Below are 20,598 nucleotides of genomic sequence, written 5' to 3'. Positions count from 1 at the left end.
AGAGGGGAACCCCATCACCCCCCCCCAGTCAGGTGCCTTTGTGCTCGGCTGCAGTTTGTGTGGGGTTCCTGCGGCTCCTCAGCTGGGCCACTTGTGTCGGGGTGGCCGCCTGGCCTCGCTTTCGCTTTCTGGGCGATGTCAGGGGCTGGAAAGGGGGCTCGGTGAGTTAGGGCGGGGATACCTCTGCCCCCGGCTCCAGCCAACGCAAAATGCCCCCAGTCCCCGGGAGCATTTCACCCCCCCAACAACTTTCTAAGACCGGAAATTCCATTTGCCTCTGAATGTCCAGTCCTCTTAGGAACTAGGTATGTAGGCAACTGTAGCATTTAAACCAGGGGTGGGCAAACTTTTTGACTCGAGGGCCACAATGGGTTCTTAAACTGGACCAGAGGGCCGGAACAAAAGCATGGATGGAGTGTTTGTGTGAACTAATATAAATTCAAAGTAAACATCATTACATAAAAGGGCACGGTCTTTTTTTTTTTTTTTTTTTTTTTTTAGTTTTATTCATTTCAAACGGGCCGGATCCAGCCTGCGGGCCGTAGTTTGCCCACGGCTGATTTAAACCTTGGATCCAAACTGAATTAAGAGCTATAATTAAGGATTTCCTCAAACCCAGAGAAGACCAGCAATTATTCATAGAATTATCTAGAACAGTGGTCGGCAAACCACCGCTCGCTAGCCACATGAGGCTCTTTGGCCCCTTGAGTGTGGCTCTTCCACAAAATACCACGTGCAGGTGCGCACGTACAGCGCGATTGAAACTTCGTGGCCCATGCACAGATGTTGGTTTTCAGCCTGGGCGAGTCTATTTTGAAGAAGTGGTGTTAGAAGAAGTGGGGGGTGTCGGTCGGGCGATGGTATACGAAGCGCAGGGGAGGCGCGCGTGATTCATGCATGAGTTGAGTGAGCCAGTCAGCCAGCAGTCTCATGTGCAGTGGTTAGTGATAGTTGCGTCCGCAAATCTCACGCCGGTGACAAAAGTACCTACTCGAAGCATAAAGTTACCTGTATTTTTCCAACCAGCTGCAAAACCTACAGATAGTTTTGTCATCAATTTAAGAATTGTAATTGTTTTGTGTTGGTGGCTTTATTATTATAAAATGAAGACGTTTTTAGCAAAGGCCAGCTTAGGAGTACCCTAATTAAGTTAATAACAATGTACCGACCTATATAGTTTAAGTTTAAAAAATTTGGCTTTCAATCAAGAGACATATGAAAACATGCTCAAAGTCACTAATCATCCGATAGATGCAAATCAAAACAACAATGAGGTATCATCTCACACCTGTCAGACTGGCTATCATCAACAAATCAACGACAAGTGCTGGAGAGGATGTGGAGAAAAAGGAACACTTGTGCACTGCTGGTGGGAATGCAGACTGGTGCATATGGAAGACAATATGGAGTTTCCTCAAAAAACTAAAAATGGAACTCCCATTTGACCCTGTGATCCCACTTCTAGGAATATATCCCAGGAAACCAGAAACACCAATCAGAAAGGATATATGCACCCATATGTTCATAGCAGCACAATTCACCATAGCTAAGATCTGGAAACAGCCTAAGTGCCCATCAGTAGATGAATGGATTAGAAAACTGTGGTACATCTACACGATGGAATACTATGCTGCTGTAAAAAGGAAGGAACTCCTACCATTTGCAACGGCATGGATGGAACTGGAGAGCATTATGCTAAGTGAAATAAGCCAGTCAATGAGGGAAAAATACCACATGATCTCACTCATTCATGGATAATAGAGACCATTATAAACTTTTGAACAGTAATAGATACAGAGGCAGAGCTGCCTCGAACAGAGTGTCAAAATGCAGCGGGAAGGCCGGGGAAAGTTGGGGGGCAGGAGGGAGGGGTATAAGAGATCAACCGAAGGACTTGTATGCAAGCATATATGCATAACCAATGGACATGGGACGCTGGGGGGTGGGGGAGGCCAGGGGATAGTCAAGGGCAGGGAAAAAAAAAAGACACATATGTAATACCCTTTGTAATACTTTAAGCAATAAAAAAAAAAAAAGAAAAAAAAATTTGGCTCTCAAAAGAAATTTCAATCGTTGTACTGTTGATATTTGGCTCTGTTGACTAATGAGTTTGCCGACTACTGATCTAGAATATTGTGGAATGTTATGTGACCCAGTGTTATCTGACCTATATCCACTTGTACATATATTGTTTAAAACCTCAGGTGCTAAATGGAAAAGTTGACTGGATTCACCTGAGAAGGGACATACAGAATCCTTTCCACAAGAAAGAGAGTACACAAAAAGGTTCTCCTGAAAGCCCTCTGTAAAACATTTCCAATAAAAACAGATGAACCACAATGCAGAGAAAAGAGGAATCTACAGGAGACTTTGGGATAGGCTAGGAACTGCATTGTGTTCTTGCAGCCAATTCAATGCCAACAATAACCCCCAATTTGGGGTGCAGTGAGGAAGGAAACTTTATTCAGTGCAAAACATCTCAGCTGTTATACAGTAAGCACTGCTGTGAAAACAGCACAGCTGTGAGGCAGCCCTGGGGCCAAGGCAGTCTTGGGATCAGGCCTCTCTCTGGCTGGACAGCTCTGCTCTGCTCCTATGGGTCTGGTCTGCCCAGCTCTCAGAACTGTACTCCCAGAGCCAGATCTGGCTTATATAGACAGAAGTCCTCAGGCCTTGCTCCCTGATTGGTCTGTCCTCATAGTTTGATTAGTCCAAAAGACATTTCCCTAATTGGTCAGAGTGGAGCTTCTCTGATTGGTCTGTAAAGATGTTGATGGGGGAGGGGGGTGGGCGGGAGAGAGATAGCTGTGCAGCTCTGATTGGATGGGGCAAGCCTCAGTCCTATTGGTTGAAATAGGATTCCAGGAACTCCTCTATAAGGGTTGGCTCAGCTGGCAGAAGCACAGTGCAGGCAGGCTGTTCAGTGCTGGCCGCTGTGAAGTGCAGCTTGCAGGAAAGGCCTCTGTGTAGAATAAGTGGCTTCTAGGCTCTCTTTTGTTACAATTTGAGACCAGTTAGCCACCAGGAGTTCTTCTTAGTAGGTGTCTTCTTTCTCAGGGCCCACAATTGCAACAATATTTGGGAGTTTAAAAAGTTGCCCTTTCACCTCATTTTGTTAATGAAGTTAAACCTGAAACTGGAGACCACATTCAAAAATCGAACTTAGAATGGGAAATAGTCCCTTGACTGGAACGACAATACCTGGCAGGCATTTTAAAAGGGTTTTAGAACAAATACAAGACAGGACACAAAATAAACTTGGGGCCCTGTAGGTCAGCAGTGAGGTGGCTTACTCCCCAACAAACCACCTACTGACAAGGACACTTGAAAAAAGAACACTGAAATAAAGATGGTCTCATCTTATGAGACAAAGAAAAATTCCTTAATTCTGACTTATGAGGGTGCTCCAAGGAAGAAAAGTACCCGATATCCTGCCATACCCTTAAATACTCCAGGTGAATTAACTAGACATGTAGATAGTGTGTTAGTTTCCCTGGGCTGCTGGAACAAACTACCACAAACTGGGTGGCATAAAACTACAAAAATGATGTTGTGGCTTAAAGTCCAACATCAAGGAGTCAGCAGGGCCACCCTCTCTCCAAAGGCCCTGGGGGGATCCTTCCTCACCTCTTCTAGCTTCTGGTGGTTGCCAGCAGTCCTGGGTGTTCGTGGCTTGTAGATGCATCACTCCCATCTCGACCCCCATCTTCACACGTGTTATCTCTGTCCAGATTTCCCTCTTCTGCTGAGGATACCATCCTAACCCAATATGACCTCATCTTAACTTGATTGCATCTACAAAGACCATGTTTCTAAATAAGGTCAAACTCACAGGTTTTGAGGGCGAGGACTGGACCATATCTTTTGTGGGGACACAGTTCTACCCACTCACTATATACGGCAACCTCACGCATTTCTGGTAGATACAAGTAATACTCTTTCTGCATTAAACCCTGCCATCTTTGCTCAGCCTCCTTTTTGGAGTAAACATAAAAGAGCCACAGGTGGCAGGCATTCCAACTAACCCACAGATATTCTCTATTTCCCTGCCCTTAACTATGAGCCTGGGAGCCCTTGATTCCAAAACATGCCTTCCTGCTCTGTGACACCCTCCTGCAAATTTCATAAGGAGAAACTTACTTTGCAATTTTAAATGAACACCAGAGTATTTGGAACTGAAAAGCACACGAACACATGGAGGCTAAATAACATGCTACTGAACACTGAACAGGGCAACAATGAGATCAAGGAAGAAATCAAAAGATACCGTGAGACAAAGGAGAATAAAAACACAGTCACCCAGAATCCACAGGACATAACAAAAGCAGTCCTAAGAGGAAAATTCATGGCAATACAGGCCTACCTCGAGAAGCAAGATTTCTAGTTTCATACCGATGTGGCTGGAGATGATGCTTGATCGATTTCAGTCTTTTCAAATGTACTGAGACTTGTTTTGTGCCCTAACACACAGTCGATTGTGGAAAATATTCCATATGCAATTGAGAAGAACATATAGCCTGATCTAATTAGTCAGAAACAGCGTTTGACAGTGTCCTGCACTAGTGATTGAGAGGCGTAGCAGATCTACCTAATACATAGTCACAAACCCACATAGGCAGCCAAAATGAGACGGAAAAAACCCTCAGATGAAAGAACAAGAGAATTCTCCAGAAGAACAGATAAAAGAAATGGAGATAAAGAATTTATCTGATATAGAGTTCAGAATAACGATGGCAAAGATGCTCAACAGCATGAGAAAAGATATAGCCCTAACTGGTTTGGCTCAGTGGATAGAGCGTCAGCCTGTGGACTGACTGGTCCCAGGTCCGATTCCAGCCAAGGGCATGTGGGCAAGTGCCCAAGGGCATGTGCCCAAGGATGTGGGCACATCCCCAGTAGGGGGTGCGCAGGAGGCAGCTGATCGATGTTTCTCTCTTATCGATGTTTCTAACTCTATCCTTCTCCCTTCCTCTCTGTAAAAAAATCAATAAAATATATTTTTTAAAAAAGCCCTGACTGGTTTGGCTCAGTGGATAGAGCATCAGCCTGCAGACTGAAGGGTCCCAGGTTCGATTCTGGTCAAGGGCATGTACCTTAGTTGCGGGCACATCCCCAGTAGGGGGTGTGCAGGAGGCAGCTGATCGATGTTTCTCTTTCATTGATATTTCTGACTCTCTATCCCTCTCCCTTCCTCTCTGTAAAAAATCAATAAAATATATTTTTTTTAAAAAAAGATATAGTAAATATGAAAAAAGAACAGTCAGAAATACAGAATGACATAGCACAAATAATGCAATCTAAAAATGGGGAAAGGACCTATATAGACATTTCTGCAAAGTGGACATACAGATGGCCAAAATACATATGAAAAAATGCTCTAAGTCACTAATCATTGGAGAGATGCAAATTAAAATGACAATGAGGTATTACCTCACACCTGCCAGAATGGGTACCATTAACAAATGACCAGGGCTGGCGAGGATGTGGAGAAAAAGGAACCCTGGCACGCTGCTGGTGGGAATGCAGACTGGTGGAGCCATTATGGAAAACAGTATGGAGTTTCCTCGAAAAATTAAATATGGATCTGCCTTTGACCCAGTGATCCCACTTCTAGGAATATAACTAGAAGAAGCCCAAAACAGCAATCAAAAGGAATGTATGCATCCCCATCTTCATAGCTCAATTTACAATAGCTGAGATCTGGAAACAGCCCAAGTGCCCATCAGTAGAGAAATGGATAAAAAAGCTGTGGTACATTTATACCATGGAATACTATGCAGCAGTAAAAAAGAAGAATATCTTATCCCTTGAGAGAGCATAAAGGTACCTGAAGAGTATCATGCTAAGTGAAATAAGTTAGTCAGAGAAAGATAAGTATCACATGATCTCACTCATATATGGAATCTAATAATTAACAAAATAAATTGATGAATGGAGTGGATCCAGAGACATGGAAGCATGGAATAGAGTGTGGAATCTTGGAGTGAAGATGGGGGGAGGGCTGTGGGTGGGAGGTAATCAACCAAAGAATTTGTATTCATATCTGCATAACCCAAGGACACAGACAATAGGGTGGTGAAGGCCTGGGGTTGGGGGGAGGGCAGGCTGGAGGGGATCAATAGGGGGAAAAAGGGGACATATTAATACTTTTAACAATAAAGACTGAAAAATAAATAAAATATTTTTTTTTATCTTGTATAAATAAAATTTCACTGACTTTGACTTCTCATACTTTACTTTTAAACCTGAGATTTTTTTTCACTTATTAAAAAAAGAGAAAGAAAAGAATGCATATTCTGCAGCTTTGGGGTGAAATGCTCTAAAAATATCAATTAAATTAATTTGGTCCAATTTGTCACTTAGGGCCACCATTTCCTTGTTCATTTTGTGACTGGAAGATCTAGCCATTGATATCAGTGGGGTGTTAAAGGCCCTTACTATGATTCTATTACTGTTGATCTCTCCTTTTATATCCTTCAGTATTTGCTTTATATGTTTAGGTGCTCTGATACCTTGTTATGAATTGACTAAGTTCTCAGAAATTGGTTTTCTCCTCTGAGAGCCCAACTTGATCAGGACTTCTGGAACCTGAAGACAGCTTCTCAATAGCCCCCTTCCCTAATCATTCATAACAACTAGAGCCATTTTGTCTATTTGTGTATGAGCAATCTCAAGCTGCCCTTGGAGTTTCGTGGGAACCATCCAAAAACCTATAGCTTATTAGTGCTATAGCCTTCCCTTGACCACATGCAAAGACTTATCCTCCCTGTGATCTGCTGCAAAATTACTTAATGCTTCTGCTGGGCTCTTTTTAGGCTTACTACTTGGCCTCATGGTTCTCCTGCAGGACAGACATTACTACCAACTGAGAACTCAGCACTTATTAACCAGTTGATTAACCTCTTATGAAATTCTATTGCTCTCCTTCTATTATTATTCACTGCCACAATACCCTGAATCCTGCTAGTGGAAGGAGGGGAGCCCTGTGATGATCTAACTTCAGATAATTAGGGAACTCTCTGTACCTCACTCAGATTTATTAGTCTCCCATTGAGAATCCTTACCTCATACTGTTTGTTGATACCTCAAAACTAAAGCTGGAAGTTATGAAACAGCATACATTTTCACTAAAGATCTCTTTTAGAATCTAGTCCTCTTATCTGAAGTAAAATCAGCCCAGATGGCAAAACCTATTGAATTTTTTAGCACTTGTCAACTAAACAAAGAATAGACAGTAAACATATATACAGATAGCCAAAGATGCTTTTGTAGTAGTACATGATTTTGGGATTTTAAATCTCTGACCAAAATGGATAGGAAGTTAAGCAACTTTTAGATGCACTCTATTTCCTAGAGAGTTGGCTGCAAGAGGAGATAACGTTGAAGCTAAAAGGAAATGCTCTAACAGATTATCCTGACAAATAAGGTCTTAACCAAGGTCATGACCAAATCCAAACCCTCCAAGGATAAATCTCTGCAGGGACTGAAAGACACCATTATAAAATACCAATGTTTAGTCCCTGATTCTGAAAAGGAAGAGTGGGAAGAATCTGACTGTGCTCTTCATTTATATAATCTGTGGTGCTCCCAAGATACTTGCTTGGTAGCATCAGAGGAGTTCTAATGGATATTAGCTAAATTTCTCCCCCAAACTACTCATAGGGTATAAATTGATTACTAGCTTAAATCAACACTGGAAGAGAAGCTTTAAAGAGACCAGAGGTTATTTTTGGGTCATGTGTCACCCGTCAACAACATAATCCAGGAAGAACTATAAAAGTGGGACATGGTCAGGAACCAGAATCTCAAGGGCCCTTTGAACATCTTCAGATGGGTTTTATCTAGTTTCCACCCTCCAAGGGATTTGAATATGTTTTAGATTTGCATGTGTCACAGAAACGAAACTTTATGGCATCTGTCCCTGGGTTCATGCTTACAACTAAAGAATCTGGAATTCCGCACAATTAGAAGGCTACTCCAATAGGCAACTTCAAACTGAAGATTCTCAGAGATCTTCTAAAAGCAACCAATCTTCAGAAGCAGACAGCTAACTCAAGACTTGTAGAATGAACACATGATCTAGGTTTGTGGACAACTTCTACCAAGATCCCTGTCTAACTTCTGTTTGTTTGTTTTTTAATGTTTGCATGTAACCATTCTTTCTATTTCCGATAGACCCCAGGTTGTCATTTACCAATAACTGGCCTTTTCCTCGCATTTCTCCTCTTTATGTAATTGTTAGGTCAGAATATACTAACGCTAATCCTAATAGTATTGTTAGATTATCCCAAACAGTATGCACGGCCTTAAATCTTACCAATTGCCATCCACCAAATCTTACCAATCACCAAACCTCCACAATGAAAACCTCTGGGAAATTCCAGTCTCATTGAAGATCCATTTGCAGTATCATGAACAAATTACTTTAAACAAGTTAACCTGTGACTTTGCTAGTATCCTGCTTTCCCAGAAAAAGAATCAATCGTTAGAGTCTACCAAGCACACCCTAAATTTAAATTCAACAACCTTCAGAGGGTGATGAGCCAAATACTTGTTTCCTATAAGATACCACTATGGGGTCCACACATGTAACCAGCTGATGTAAGGCCTGGCTCTGGCCTTCTGTCATGAACAGATTTCCCCCCTAGATCTCCATGTGTCCCTGCCAGATATCTTTAGTGGTTAGGATGCCTGGTTCTGTTTGCTTCAGACTAACATCTCATGCATGTAGGAATAGCATTTCAAAACTTGTCTGTACACAGAAGTCCTAATTCTATAAATCATCAAGGCTGAAAATTCAGATTCAGACACAAGCTCCAAAAGGAAGTCACCCTTAATTATTCAGTACTCTTCCTGGGGGGATTACTTGATCATTGCTTAGCAGATTTCCATTGATGGGAATTATATATATATCCTGTATAATAATGCAAATCGACTGAACAGCGAAACGACCGGCCCCTATGATGTGCACTGACCACCAGGGGACAGACGCTCAATGCAGGCGCTGCCCCCTGGTGGTTAGTGCGCTCCCAGAGGGGGAGTGCACTCAGCCAGAACCCGGGCTCATGGCTGGTGAACACAGCGGTGGTACAGGAGCCTCTCCCGCCTCTGCCATGGCACTAAGGGTGCCTCAGGAGATGTCCGCCTGCCGGCTTAGGCCCGCTCCCCAGGCCTAAGCCGGCAGGCATACATCCCCCAAAGGGTCCCGGACTGTGAGCGGGCACAGGCTGGGCTGAGGAGACCCCCCCACCCCCAGTGCACAGACATCATGCACTGGGCCTCTAGTAGAATAATTATAAGAAACTTATCACTAACTCTGGAAAAAGTCATTAGTGGTACCATCTCTTCCCTAGGTGGAACACAGATCAATCCCAACTGTTTGGCATGACAATGATGGATGTTGCTCTAGATTTCTTGTTGGTTAGTCATGGTCTGTGCCAGTCCTAATACAGTACTTGGATCCTCGAAACCAGGAAGGTGGAACAGGAGATATGATGCCTTAAGGCAAAAGCTACTTGGCTCTCTAAAGTGGATCTTTATGGCCTATATAGGACTTGTTCTTGGCTTGGGTTGGAGTTCTTGGTTCAAAGGACATTACAGGGATTATTAATTGTTCTTGTTGTTGTCATAGTGATCATGATATTGGTTTATGGCTTTCTATCCAGGGTCTGAAATGCTTCTGCACAGCCACTTTCTTGTCAGATGATCATTGTGATGATATAACAGAAGACTTCATGATGTTGACCATGGAGATGACTGAATAATCAATCTTAAAGTGGTAAAGATCTGGATTTTTTACTTCCTTGAATTTTTCTTTTTTAAGTTTATCTTTACTGTTTAAAGTATTACAAATGTCATCGTTTTCTCCCCATTGGACTTCCTTGAAATTTTCAACCTACAAGCAAAAAAAAAAAAAGACCAAATTTGGGAACTGACAGAATATGCAAACAGACAATGGCTAGACCACATATAACCAAAGAACTCTAACCCACAACCTTTGCAATAATCAGCCAGAATAATCAAGACTTGGCCAATGACTGCTAGCTTCTCTACTTTGTGCTCCCATTTCCAACTCAAAACCAGCCTAAGAAAGCCAAATATGTTCCCCAGGTGAGTCACATGACATGCCCTGCTTCTAGTGAAAGCCTCCCGCTTTGCCATGCCAACCCCCTCTGATGACAGCCCACCTGAGGCCTCCCACCTCCTTTTGTTTCCACGGACTCCTCTGCCTGCCTTGAGTGTCTGCCAAAATCAGAGTGGAGCCCCCTGCTAGAGCAAGTTCAGAGTAAGTAGCTGTGCTTATTCTCACTTGGGTGGTCTTTATTTCTACAAAGCTAAGGATTATAGATCATCTGGCCTCTCTTTAAAAATACAACTTTCTCCCACAATACTTCTTTTAATGACTGTCTTGAGAGAGACCAGAATCTTCCCCTCTGTATTATTCCTAGTCTTAAAAATCATTTCCTATAATCAACCCCCTGGCCCCCAGACATTCATGAAGTCTCCCAAACCCTTTGGGTGTTCCTGGCCTCTCAGGCCCTGTGGCCACAGAGCCTTTAGGAAAAATTTCAAGGTCTTTAAAACTCTCTGAAGAAAGGCAGAAGCATGGAGCAAGTCCTATGACCTTGGTGAGAAGAGCCCCCAGGCCAGGGGCTGTGAGGCAGGCACTGAATGGGCTCCCTGCAGCCTCTGGACACAGTCCCTCGCCTCAGGTAGCAAGAGGCAGCTTTATGCTCTTCCTTCTCCGGGGCTCGGCCCTTCTCAACTCACAGGAATGACTTTCCTCGGTGGGGAAATGACAAGTGCAGAAAGGGACTGGGGGTGGGGGCAAGTGAGAAACAAGAGCAGCCAAAAAAATATGGTTTACTTTGGTGCTATTTACAAATTAACAAAGATCAATTAAAACATGGACATTTCAAATGGACTATGCATTTTTATTCAAGAACTTGACAGTGTGGTGCATGGCAAATATTGTTTGTATTGAAGCATCAAATGACTTCCTTCTCAAAAAATAAATTTTTTTCCTTTTTATATTTTCAGTTCTAGACTGCATTTTTCTTACCTTGCCTGTCCACATTTTGAACTTGAATTGTTCCTTGTCATCAGAAGGGATGCAGGATTATGGTCTTTCCTGGCGTGGCACAGAAGTCTTGAAGTCACAGTGGTGGGAGTAGTCTCAGATCATTGCCCTCTCCATGCTGCCTGGCCCAGCTTCCTGTGATGTCCACGTCCCTGCAGCCTGAAGCCAAATGGCCTCCCTGTCATGTTAGCTTGCCTGGGCTCCCGCTGAGAGATCTTGGTTGGCCAGGTCCTGTGTTTTAACACATCAGAAACATCTGCAAAAGTATCTTGTCACTTGACAGGGCAATCGAAACCTGAGTTGCAAAGATTAACCGTGCTTTCTTTTGGGTGTTCGCAGTGTGTGCCCCATTAACTTGAAGAGTGAAGCTTATTCTCCCAGCTGTTAGACAACCACCCACCCAGCCTGAGCCACAGGACAGGGTAGCGTGCCTCAGATCGCAAACTTCTCTACCTACAGGTTCTGGTTTCGTATCACCTCAGCTAAGATAATCCTTCGTGGGAGTCCTAGCTTCCGAAAGAGGTGGGGGACTCTACACAGTTCTAACAGGCCATCCAGGCTGCAGAGTTGGAGAAGGGATGGGGACAGGGCAGGCAGGATCAGTGGCGGGGCACTTCTGTATGTAATGGTCCAGGAGCAGAGGGTAAACTCCACACGTGCCTTTATGCTGAGATGCACCCCATGCTGCACCTGCAGATCCACTCTCACTGCATCTCCCAGGGCCATAGAATTTAGGCATTTCCCAGAACCACCCTAAACACCACCAGCACCACCACACAACACCTTTGTGTGTGTATGTTGGAGGAAGGAGAGAAAGCCATTTACTGTGTGTGTATATGTGTGTGTGTGTGTGTGTGCAGTGTGGATTATACTGCAAGAAATTGTGCTTTTCCTTCAAATTTTCTTCTATGTGTAAAGTATTTGTCCAAGTCCTTTTCTTAGACATTGTATTCAACATTTGCACCCAAATAAGCTGGCCTTGTGGTGGGAAGGGATTGTTTGTGGAGGCTGGCGGAGAATGTGCTTTATAAGAAAAATAAACCAGAGACAAATGAAAAAATAAACCAGACAGAAACTCCTATGGTCATGTAAAGGGGTGTTTAGTATGTTAGTATCCACTTTCCTTGTCATGGGTTTCTAAACATGCAGAGGTAAAGGCTGTAGCAAATAACTGAGCCCTAGAAATTAGGTTTATTTCCAGTCCCTGTAGTCCAGATTGAAGAAGAAACTGAGAGCAGACTCAGGCCCTGGGGCGAGCAGCTGCAGTGCCCGGGACGTGGGCAGCCCCCGGTAAGGCACAGGGAGTCCGTGTGTGCACACGCCTGACCCAGGAAGTGACACAGGCCCTCGGCAACCACACGTGAGATTTATGGTGGCAACAACTCGTGTTTGCTGACTGACCCACTCGTTGCCAGGAACTTTGAGGAGGAGCTCATAGAATTTCTGCACAGTCCAACGGGAGGATGGAAACAGAAGCACTCGGTATATTAAACTTCACAGTGCTTCGGGGCATAATCTCCCCTCCAACTTCCAATGGACTTTCAGTCATGACTATGCATTTTACACCCTCTCTCCCAGAACTGTCCAACTCCAGCCTCAAGAAACAAGGGGCAAGCGCATTGCCAGGGGACCATAAACACCTGAACGTGGCCTTGGCTGCTGCTCTATTCTTGGAAAGGAAACCTGAAGGCAGGGGTTCTTTGAATAGCGGGACTGGCTGAATTTTCAAGTTACTGTCAATGTGCCAGTTCACCTACATATTGTGCAAGACAAGTCCCTAAGACCACCCAGAGCCTCCTGACCTTCCACCACTGTGAGCTCCCCAGTGGCTACCCCAACAGATTCCCTTGTGACATTTTAATCCTTGCACTGCAATTTCCAAATAAAAAACCTGATGTTTCCAATTAGGCAGTTAAATAGAGGAAAGAAGTTTACACATTTTATGATATATGATTTTATTTACATAACTAAAATTATTTTCTTAGTCACCTTGATTTACAAAAACAAATGAACACGGTATGGTTTTAATAACCTTTCATAAATAGATTTTACAAATTTTCATAACTGACAGATTGCTACTTAATACTCAGAAACACTTAAATACTTAGTAACTTCTGCATATATGCATGAAAATTCTGAGAGGACTAGTAGGCACGAGTACTTTTATAACTCAGGACTAGACAATTAGGTTATTAGTCAAGGATTAATTCCCCATCACTGGGTCAGCCACTGGCTCGGAGTCCTCACCCTGCTAACAAACCTGCTATAGCAACTCACTGAGTAGACATTTTTAATAATCTGAAAGTGAACCCTTAGTTAATAAGACTAGCATTAAGCATGTCTGAAACCATAAACTCCCGAGATATTGGTAAAAGAACTAATAGGGCATCTGAAAAATGGCTCCAGCTTCAGCTGTGTTCGTCTCCAGTAAGTGTTTTTCCAGCTTTCTCTGGGTGTGTACCCAGCGCACACGACGAGGCTCCAACACATACTCAGCCGAGCCTTCCTGGCCGCAAAAACGCTGTTGATGTTACTGCTTTTATGCAGTGCCTCTAAAACACAGTCTTGTAATAAACCTACAGGTAAGTCCCTCCCCGCTGCTTTCCATCCCAAGGCCAGGCAGTGTTTGGTAACCGATCCTCCCCTGGGAAGTTGTGCTGAGACAAACAGAAGAGCCACCAGGACTTTCCAAAAGCTCCCCCTCCCCCCAAGCTGGGAGGAGCGCAGTGTCTGTGACCACAAACAGGCAGAGAAGAATGACAAGCTTATGAGTCATGGTCAGAATCTAAGAAACAAAAATGTCTTGCTATAGCAGCATCAAGTGCACACACAGGAAGAGGAGATACACGTACTTTTCCACACAAGCTCTATAAGAGCCAGAACACTGTCTCTTCCTCATCAGAACAGAAATCAGAGGCTAGGTGGTCCTTGGTCATTGTCAATGCTACTTCTAACATAACTAGCTGAACAGGCCCTTGTACGCTGAGCACCAGCTCCGCCCACGCCTGAGGTGTGAGATGAGCCACTGCTTTCTGGTGCTGGGCATGAAGTGGACGGAAGGCTGGGGTGGGCTCCCAGCTGCCACCTCTCTGCCTGGACTGGAGGCCACTCCACAAGCACCCTCCCCCTTCATACTGTTCTAGACCAGGAAGTGACCAGTGACAGGGCAAATGTGTCTCTGAGCTCTCTCCCTACACCCCCTGTCTACACAGCAAATATGGCATCAAATCTCTCCATTGTGCTAATCTAAGAATCATTTTAATCATGATAAAAAAATCAAATGTCTTCCTAAGAAAACGTTTTCTTTTAATTAAAAAAAAAAAAAATCCTCAGGATCCCAAATCCTGAGCCCAGGGCTGTGCCAAGACCCCTTCTCCCACACCAGCCCCGGCAGGTTTTGACACCAACACTCGGCCTTGCCAGGCTCCCATTCTCAACACCGTCAGGTCCTTTGGGCCAGTTTTGTCCTTGCTGCCTTTGTGGGGGGCAATGGGGGAGGGGAGCGTGTGCTTCATGTGTACATCTCGTTGCCTTGTTGGGTGGCAACCAGGAGAATCAAACAGATCAGGTAGTGAGTGAGGGACCCGAACGTGTGAGCACAGAGCACGGTGATCCCTGATGAACACAGACCAGCACCAGCGCTGCCGAGGGCTGCAGAGGAGGAGGAACCTACACACGGGACCGGGACTCCCATCCAGTGCGCGGCGTCTGCTGGGAGGGAAAAGCCGCCAGCCAGTGGGAAGGGCACAGTGAGGGGCCGGTGGGCCATCTCGGCAAGTGTCCTCTCCTTTTGAGTCCATTACCTTTCACAAAGAAATGTTAACTATCAAACGAGTCCGTTAATTGTGCCGCTGAGGGTGAAACCATCCAGTTAGCATATACACTATCATTGGCATAGCGTGGACACCCAGTGCTAGTGCCATCGGCTCTCGTGAGTGGTACAGGACTCTCCTCAGGCCAGTTCGGGTCTGACATGCCTAAAAATGAAAACAGATCATTTGCTCTGCACTGAAGAACCCACGCTTCATGTGCAGACAGTAAGGGCTTGGCAAAACTCCCTGTGCGGTTCCAACCACGCTCTGGTTTCTGTGCCAATTACACGAATGGTCTCCTGCTCCAGGTTTGCAAAGCACGTGCTCAGGGGAACTATCACGAGCTCTCTTGGTAACTGGCCAGACGCGGCCAGTTTTGACTTTTATAAATTTCAAACTCTCAGATCTGACATACATTTGCCAACCTCTTTAGCTCGTTTTCTAAGGCAGCGGGAAGCATCAGCTCATCGCTGTGCTCAGTGGCTTACGGCAGCGGGCAGCTTCCATAAAAAGTTCTCGGACGGAAAGCCTGTCTTCCCCCCAAGTCTAGCCTGGAGGAGAGGGTCTTCCAGATCAACAGTGCACACAGGGGAGCCCACAGCGGCGCCAGGACAGAGGCACGTAGCACCAGACCCCAAGCCAGCGAGGAATTGAGTGACTCAGGAGGCATGCAGAGGGAACACACTCAGCTGAGAAATGCTTGAAACGCCAAGATTTCAAAAACAATCAATGATGAGGTTAGAAAACAGGAAAAATTTCAAGTATTTAATTGAAGACAAAAGAAGGAGTTTTGGCAAGAACCGTATTTACTGTCCATTGCGAGACCACAGCACCACAGACTACGTTCTTCCAGAAGCATCTGCTCTAGCTTTCAGCGCTGACTTCATAAGTGACAGCCGTCATGACAGTGGGTAACGCAAAGGATGTGAAAACAGCTGCCTGCGTGTGCCCTCCCCGGTGCTGGCCTGTGGCTGGGCACCCCGCCCACCCAGACAGGGTCTGGGGCCACTGGCTGCACTCCGTGCAGGCGTGCTGCTGGCTCCTCCTTTCTCAATCAAACGCCTCCCCAGTTTGGGTAAGTGTGTTCCAGTAGTTAAATTACAAGTACTGTGACTTGATGCCCACCCCAGAAATGACTTATTCATCATAGTCTCAACGTCCCCTGAGTGTTCTGCCCTGCGCTCTTTATCATCTTAAATTGCTGGGCAGTGTAGTAATTACACTTATTTTCACATCCTTTAAAAAAACATAGTTGCAAAAATGCCTGAATGTCAACGGATGCAAACTCAGACATTACAAATAAAAAGGTTCAGAGTGGACTTTGGCTTCATTCAGACCAGAGAGACTCTTTAAAAAGCATTCCAGAGAGTAAGGATAGTGCAGAGAGGAACAGAGTCGCTAGAATCTAGTAAATGCATGTGAAATTCTACCATAGAGTTTGTTTTCAATCCACGTGGAGGGGAGGGTTCGAGGGAGGGGAGCATTATTACAGTCCACCAAGGGCATCTCCTCTTCTGAGAGGCCGTCATCGTAAAGCAGGGAGTCGGACGGGGTGGACGCGGCCAGATCCAAGTAGTCCTGGAACAGAGAGATGGCTGGTCACCACTCCCCCCACATGTGCCACGAGGGACATGCCCCTGGGCAGAAGCCCTGGCCTTGTCCCATCCAATGCCAGTCAACGGGCTTATCCAGGAGACCTGAGCCCCTCACCAGATTGCCAGCTCTGAGGTCCCCCAGCAGCTGCATCACCTGGCCCTGTCCCATAGTCCTCACTGCCTCCCCCCCCGCTAGAAAGTCGCCTCCCGGGGGGCAGACATGTCCTCCGTTATTGTTCTGGTCCTATCTAGGCAGCGTGCAGCACCGCCCTGGTGAAACGTGTGGAGAACAGCCCCAGCGCTTTCCTGCCTGCTTCTCAGCGCTGTCCCAGGAAGGCCGCCTCGGCATCAGCTGTCACTTGTTTAGGGGGACCCTGCGTTGTTCAAGTGATACACTGATGCTAGGTTTCACTACAAATGGCCTCCACCACGCATCTTGCTTTTCCCGTCTGAAGAAATTACAACTGTTGGTGAACGTGTACATGTGAGGATGAACGTCGATGTAAACACCACGAGGGCAGGGTCTGTGCGTGTTTCTTTACTTGCATTTCCATGATCTAAGACGGAATAGGGTGCAGAGCCATTGCTCCATAAATATTAGTTGAAATATTTCTTGACTTTCTCATTTTCCTACAGAGTTTAAACTGAAGGCACACAGCTGAATGTGGCCTCTCAGATCTGTTTTGTTTGGCCTACACTGAGCTTTTGAAAATGTAAATGAGTTGCCAACATTCAAAACTGGGAAACATAGCATAAAAATCCCTTAAAACTCAGAAGACCTGACACACTGGACTTCATTTCCCAACAGGTCACATGCGGGTACAACAAGGGTCCTTTAGAGGGGCTGGTGTGCTACTCCCTAATCCGTCCCTCAGCTGGGTCCCTCTGAACATCTGCATTGAGGACACTCATGTCAACGTTTCCCTGTGATTTTGTTTGGCTTTGGAATATTTCTCTCATACACCTGTCTTTTGAGAGCTCCTCCAAGTGTCATGCTAAAAATCTTGGTGTCTTCATGATTTGAAAAGAAGCCCAAGGGACCTGGTGCCCTCCGTGGTCAGCAAGGCCTCTCCCCTGCATAGCCTCACTCTGCCCCTGCACAGGGACCTCCGGGAACCTGGTTTGGGGCTGGAACCCCTCCCTCCAATCTCCACCTCCCACCTCCCACCGCCACGTCCAGCCCGTTGGTGGCCCACACTGGGCATCTGCTCTAGGTACTCACCCTTCTCTTAACCATCATCTTCTCCAGGTCTTTGCTGATGTCAGCAAACACTGGCCTCTTGTCTGGCTCCTGCTTCCAGCACTGCAGCATCAGGCTGTACCTGGTGGGAAGAGCAGACAGGCGGCTATGACCCAGCAAGGACCACCTGTAACAGCCACCACACCCAGCACAGTGCCGGGGCCTGGGGGGCTGTTCCTGAGCCCCAAAGCAGTTTCTGCATCATTGACATCTTCTGAGCTGGGCCGGGGTGAGGGGTCATCGGTGTGAGGGGTGCCCAGCACTGTAAGCTTTCTTTCCCTTGAGGGAGATTTGTTTTCAAGTCCTTTCAAAGACACTGGTGCTAGCGAACCGTGCCCACTATGGTGGCTGAGTGGGCAATGCCAGCCCTTCACACTCTTCTGAAGGTTGAACTAGGTGGAGACACACAGAAAGGTCTGCCAACCAGCCACTCACACCTCTGCCTTACACCTTTACCACTCCTTGAAACCACAGCTGCAAGGCCCCCAGGGCTGCCGTGTGTGGAGTGCTGGGCCAGCTGGCTGCCAGCCCGGGCTGCAGGGAAGTGGTGCCACTCACTCTTTTAGCCCCGGGCTGGGCACGTGGCACGGGCACGCGGACTTTGTGGAATAAACATACCAGCCTGTGTCTGCACACAGACAGCTCCTTCCTCATGTGATCTCCACCTGCGCTGTGGGAGTAGGACCTCCGTGCGGGAAGGCTGTTGCTTGGGCTGATGTCTGGGCGCTGCTGGCCTACCCCCTGCCTACCCTTGCCCCTCCACTTGGGCACTCCCCAATGTGTGCCCCATGGGCCAGTCTGAACTACCTGCCCCTCTCCAAGTGACCTGCAGGCACAGGTGTCTGGCCTTGGGCTCAGCTGCTTAGTCTGATCTCATCCTTCCCACACCCCTCTCCAAGCTCTGCTACCCCTCATCCTTGTAGGTCCCCCCAGGAAGCCCACCCATCCCCAGTGGAGTTGGATCCTCAGCATCTGCTGCCATGCCCAAGGGGGGTTCTGTGGCTTCTGCCCTGTCATGCTCTGCTTGTCACTACCCACCCCCCAGCTCACCGCAGACTGGCGCCCAGGCTGCTAGGAGAGGAGGAAGAGTGCCTGTGCCTCGCCCCGCCCAAACCCCATGCCTGTATGAGGGAGGCGGGGCCCAAGCAAAGCCTGCTCACATCTCCTCGCTGCAGTTGTCAGGCCTCTCCATCCGGTAGCCCGTCTTCAGAAGGTTGAAGAGCCGTTCAGGAGGAATCCCAGGGTAGGGGTTGCCCCCCAAGGTCACAATCTCCCACAGCAGGACACCAAAGGACCACCTACAGAAAGCAAGACAACCAGTGAGTGGCTGCACGATGTCTGCCCTGCCTTCTGGGGAGCTCAGACATCTGTCCCCTCAGCACCTGCTGGCCCACCAGCCCAGAGCCCCCTCTGCCACCTGCAGAGAGCAGGTCTCAGACTGGGCCCCACCGCAGCAATGGATGCAGGATGGAGTGGGGATAGCCTGCCCCGCCCCTGCTGCTTCGAGGCTTCCCAGCTCAGCCCCCACACCCGCGGGGGCACTGGGAGCCCAGGCAATAGGTCACTGAGGCGTCAGAGATGGCCCAGAGCCGCCCAGCAAGTGCAGCAAAATGCAGGCTCGACCCAGGCCACGGGCCCAGGTTCCCAGCACACTTTCTCCACCTTCTCTGTGTGCTTGGAATTCTCGTAAGTCTTAGAAAGAAAAAAAGCACGGCTATAAGAAAACACTTAACTGCGAGGGAGAATTTACTGTAAAGTGGGAACAGAATCGTATCACCAAACAGCATTACCACATGAGCCCACTCACAGGGATGGGAAGCAAACACCTGCACACCTGAGGCCACGCTGTGAGCCAGTGGTGACTCGGGGCGGGTGGGGTCCTCCTGACTCAGTCTCTTCATGCTTTACTTTCAATTTCCCAGTTGTCTTATGCTCAACTTCCCAAATCAGGAAGCAGTTGTTTAAAACCGTAAGAACAGCCCACGCTGTTCAAGAGGCGAACGTCTTGGTGACAGAGCACTTAGTCAAAACGCCTGCTGTGTCTTTGAAAACTATCCCGTCTGTATTTTGACTGGAAGACTGAGTTTGGTTCTCACCTTTGAGCAGTTTGGGGCACACTGAACTTACTCGAGGCCATGCCCACCTGTGGGTGGGAACCAGTCCTGCTCAGGCCCACAGGAGGGAACTGTTGGGCTGGGCCTGTGTGTCACTAAGATGCCCACAGGAGGGAGGGGAGAGGGGGAAGGCCAGGGGGATGTGCAGCCACTGCTCACTGCTCTCATGGATGTTACTGCTGCTTTCAAAACTACTGCCTGGGCCCTGGGCACTGGCTAAGTGAAGGCACGAAGCTCCCTCAGGCTGGGGAGTCACTGCTGATGCTTGGCACAAGCTGACAGCACTCAGGGCCAGCGTTGTTCCAGGCTAGCTGCCCACTCAGGGGGCATAGGCCCCTTCACACGTAACCCAGGAAGGCACACCCACACTTACACATCACTCTGGGTGGTGTAGATATGATCAAACAGGGACTCAATTGCCATCCATTTGACTGGAATCCGGCCCTAAAGAGGGAGCGAAAGAAGGGCATTAACATTGCTGGGAACTGGAGGGGAGTGTGCAGGAGGGCGTGGCCCTGTCTCAGGCACTTCCAGCTCTGGGGGATGCTGAGTAATGACACCAGAATGCTCCCAGGTACGAACTGGCACGCAGCTTCAGGGGGCCGGGGTCCAGCCTGGCCCTCCTGGGCACAGCTGAGATGCCAGAGGGAGTCAGCTGGCTTGCCCACAGATACACAGGCCTGCTTGTCAAGCACCACATTCCTGCTGAGAAGGAACCCAAGGAATTGATACCAAGCCCACGCTAGGTCCCCTATGG

At 47.1% G+C, this 20,598-nt stretch overlaps 1 protein-coding gene across 6 annotated transcripts in view; it reads right to left on the bottom strand.

Moving 5' to 3' along the window:
- Positions 1 to 13,070: 13,070 nt before the first annotated feature.
- RET (ret proto-oncogene) overlaps positions 13,071 to 20,598 on the bottom strand; it is a 50,242-nt gene continuing 42,714 nt past the window's right edge. For 5 of the 6 annotated variants that reach the window (XM_036337284.1, XM_036337286.1, XM_036337285.1 and 2 more), the window contains 5 exons: positions 20,215 to 20,285; positions 18,888 to 19,025; positions 17,710 to 17,809; positions 16,323 to 16,470; positions 13,071 to 15,057 (listed from right to left, as the gene is read on the bottom strand). In XM_036337284.1, the coding sequence (XP_036193177.1) occupies positions 14,900 to 15,057; positions 16,323 to 16,470; positions 17,710 to 17,809; positions 18,888 to 19,025; positions 20,215 to 20,285 (615 nt within the window). In that variant the 3' untranslated portion in view covers positions 13,071 to 14,899. Of the gene's footprint in view, positions 15,058 to 15,644; positions 16,471 to 17,709; positions 17,810 to 18,887; positions 19,026 to 20,214; positions 20,286 to 20,598 lie in introns of those variants that run through there. The other variant, XM_036337287.1, reaches the window with a different exon arrangement.

The sequence above is a fragment of the Myotis myotis genome, unplaced genomic scaffold, assembly GCF_014108235.1.
Source record: "Myotis myotis isolate mMyoMyo1 unplaced genomic scaffold, mMyoMyo1.p scaffold_m19_p_15, whole genome shotgun sequence".
Lineage (NCBI taxonomy): Eukaryota > Metazoa > Chordata > Mammalia > Chiroptera > Vespertilionidae > Myotis > Myotis myotis.
The sequence above is the reverse complement of the archived record's forward strand: the minus strand, read 5'-3'. Positions and strand labels throughout refer to the sequence as shown.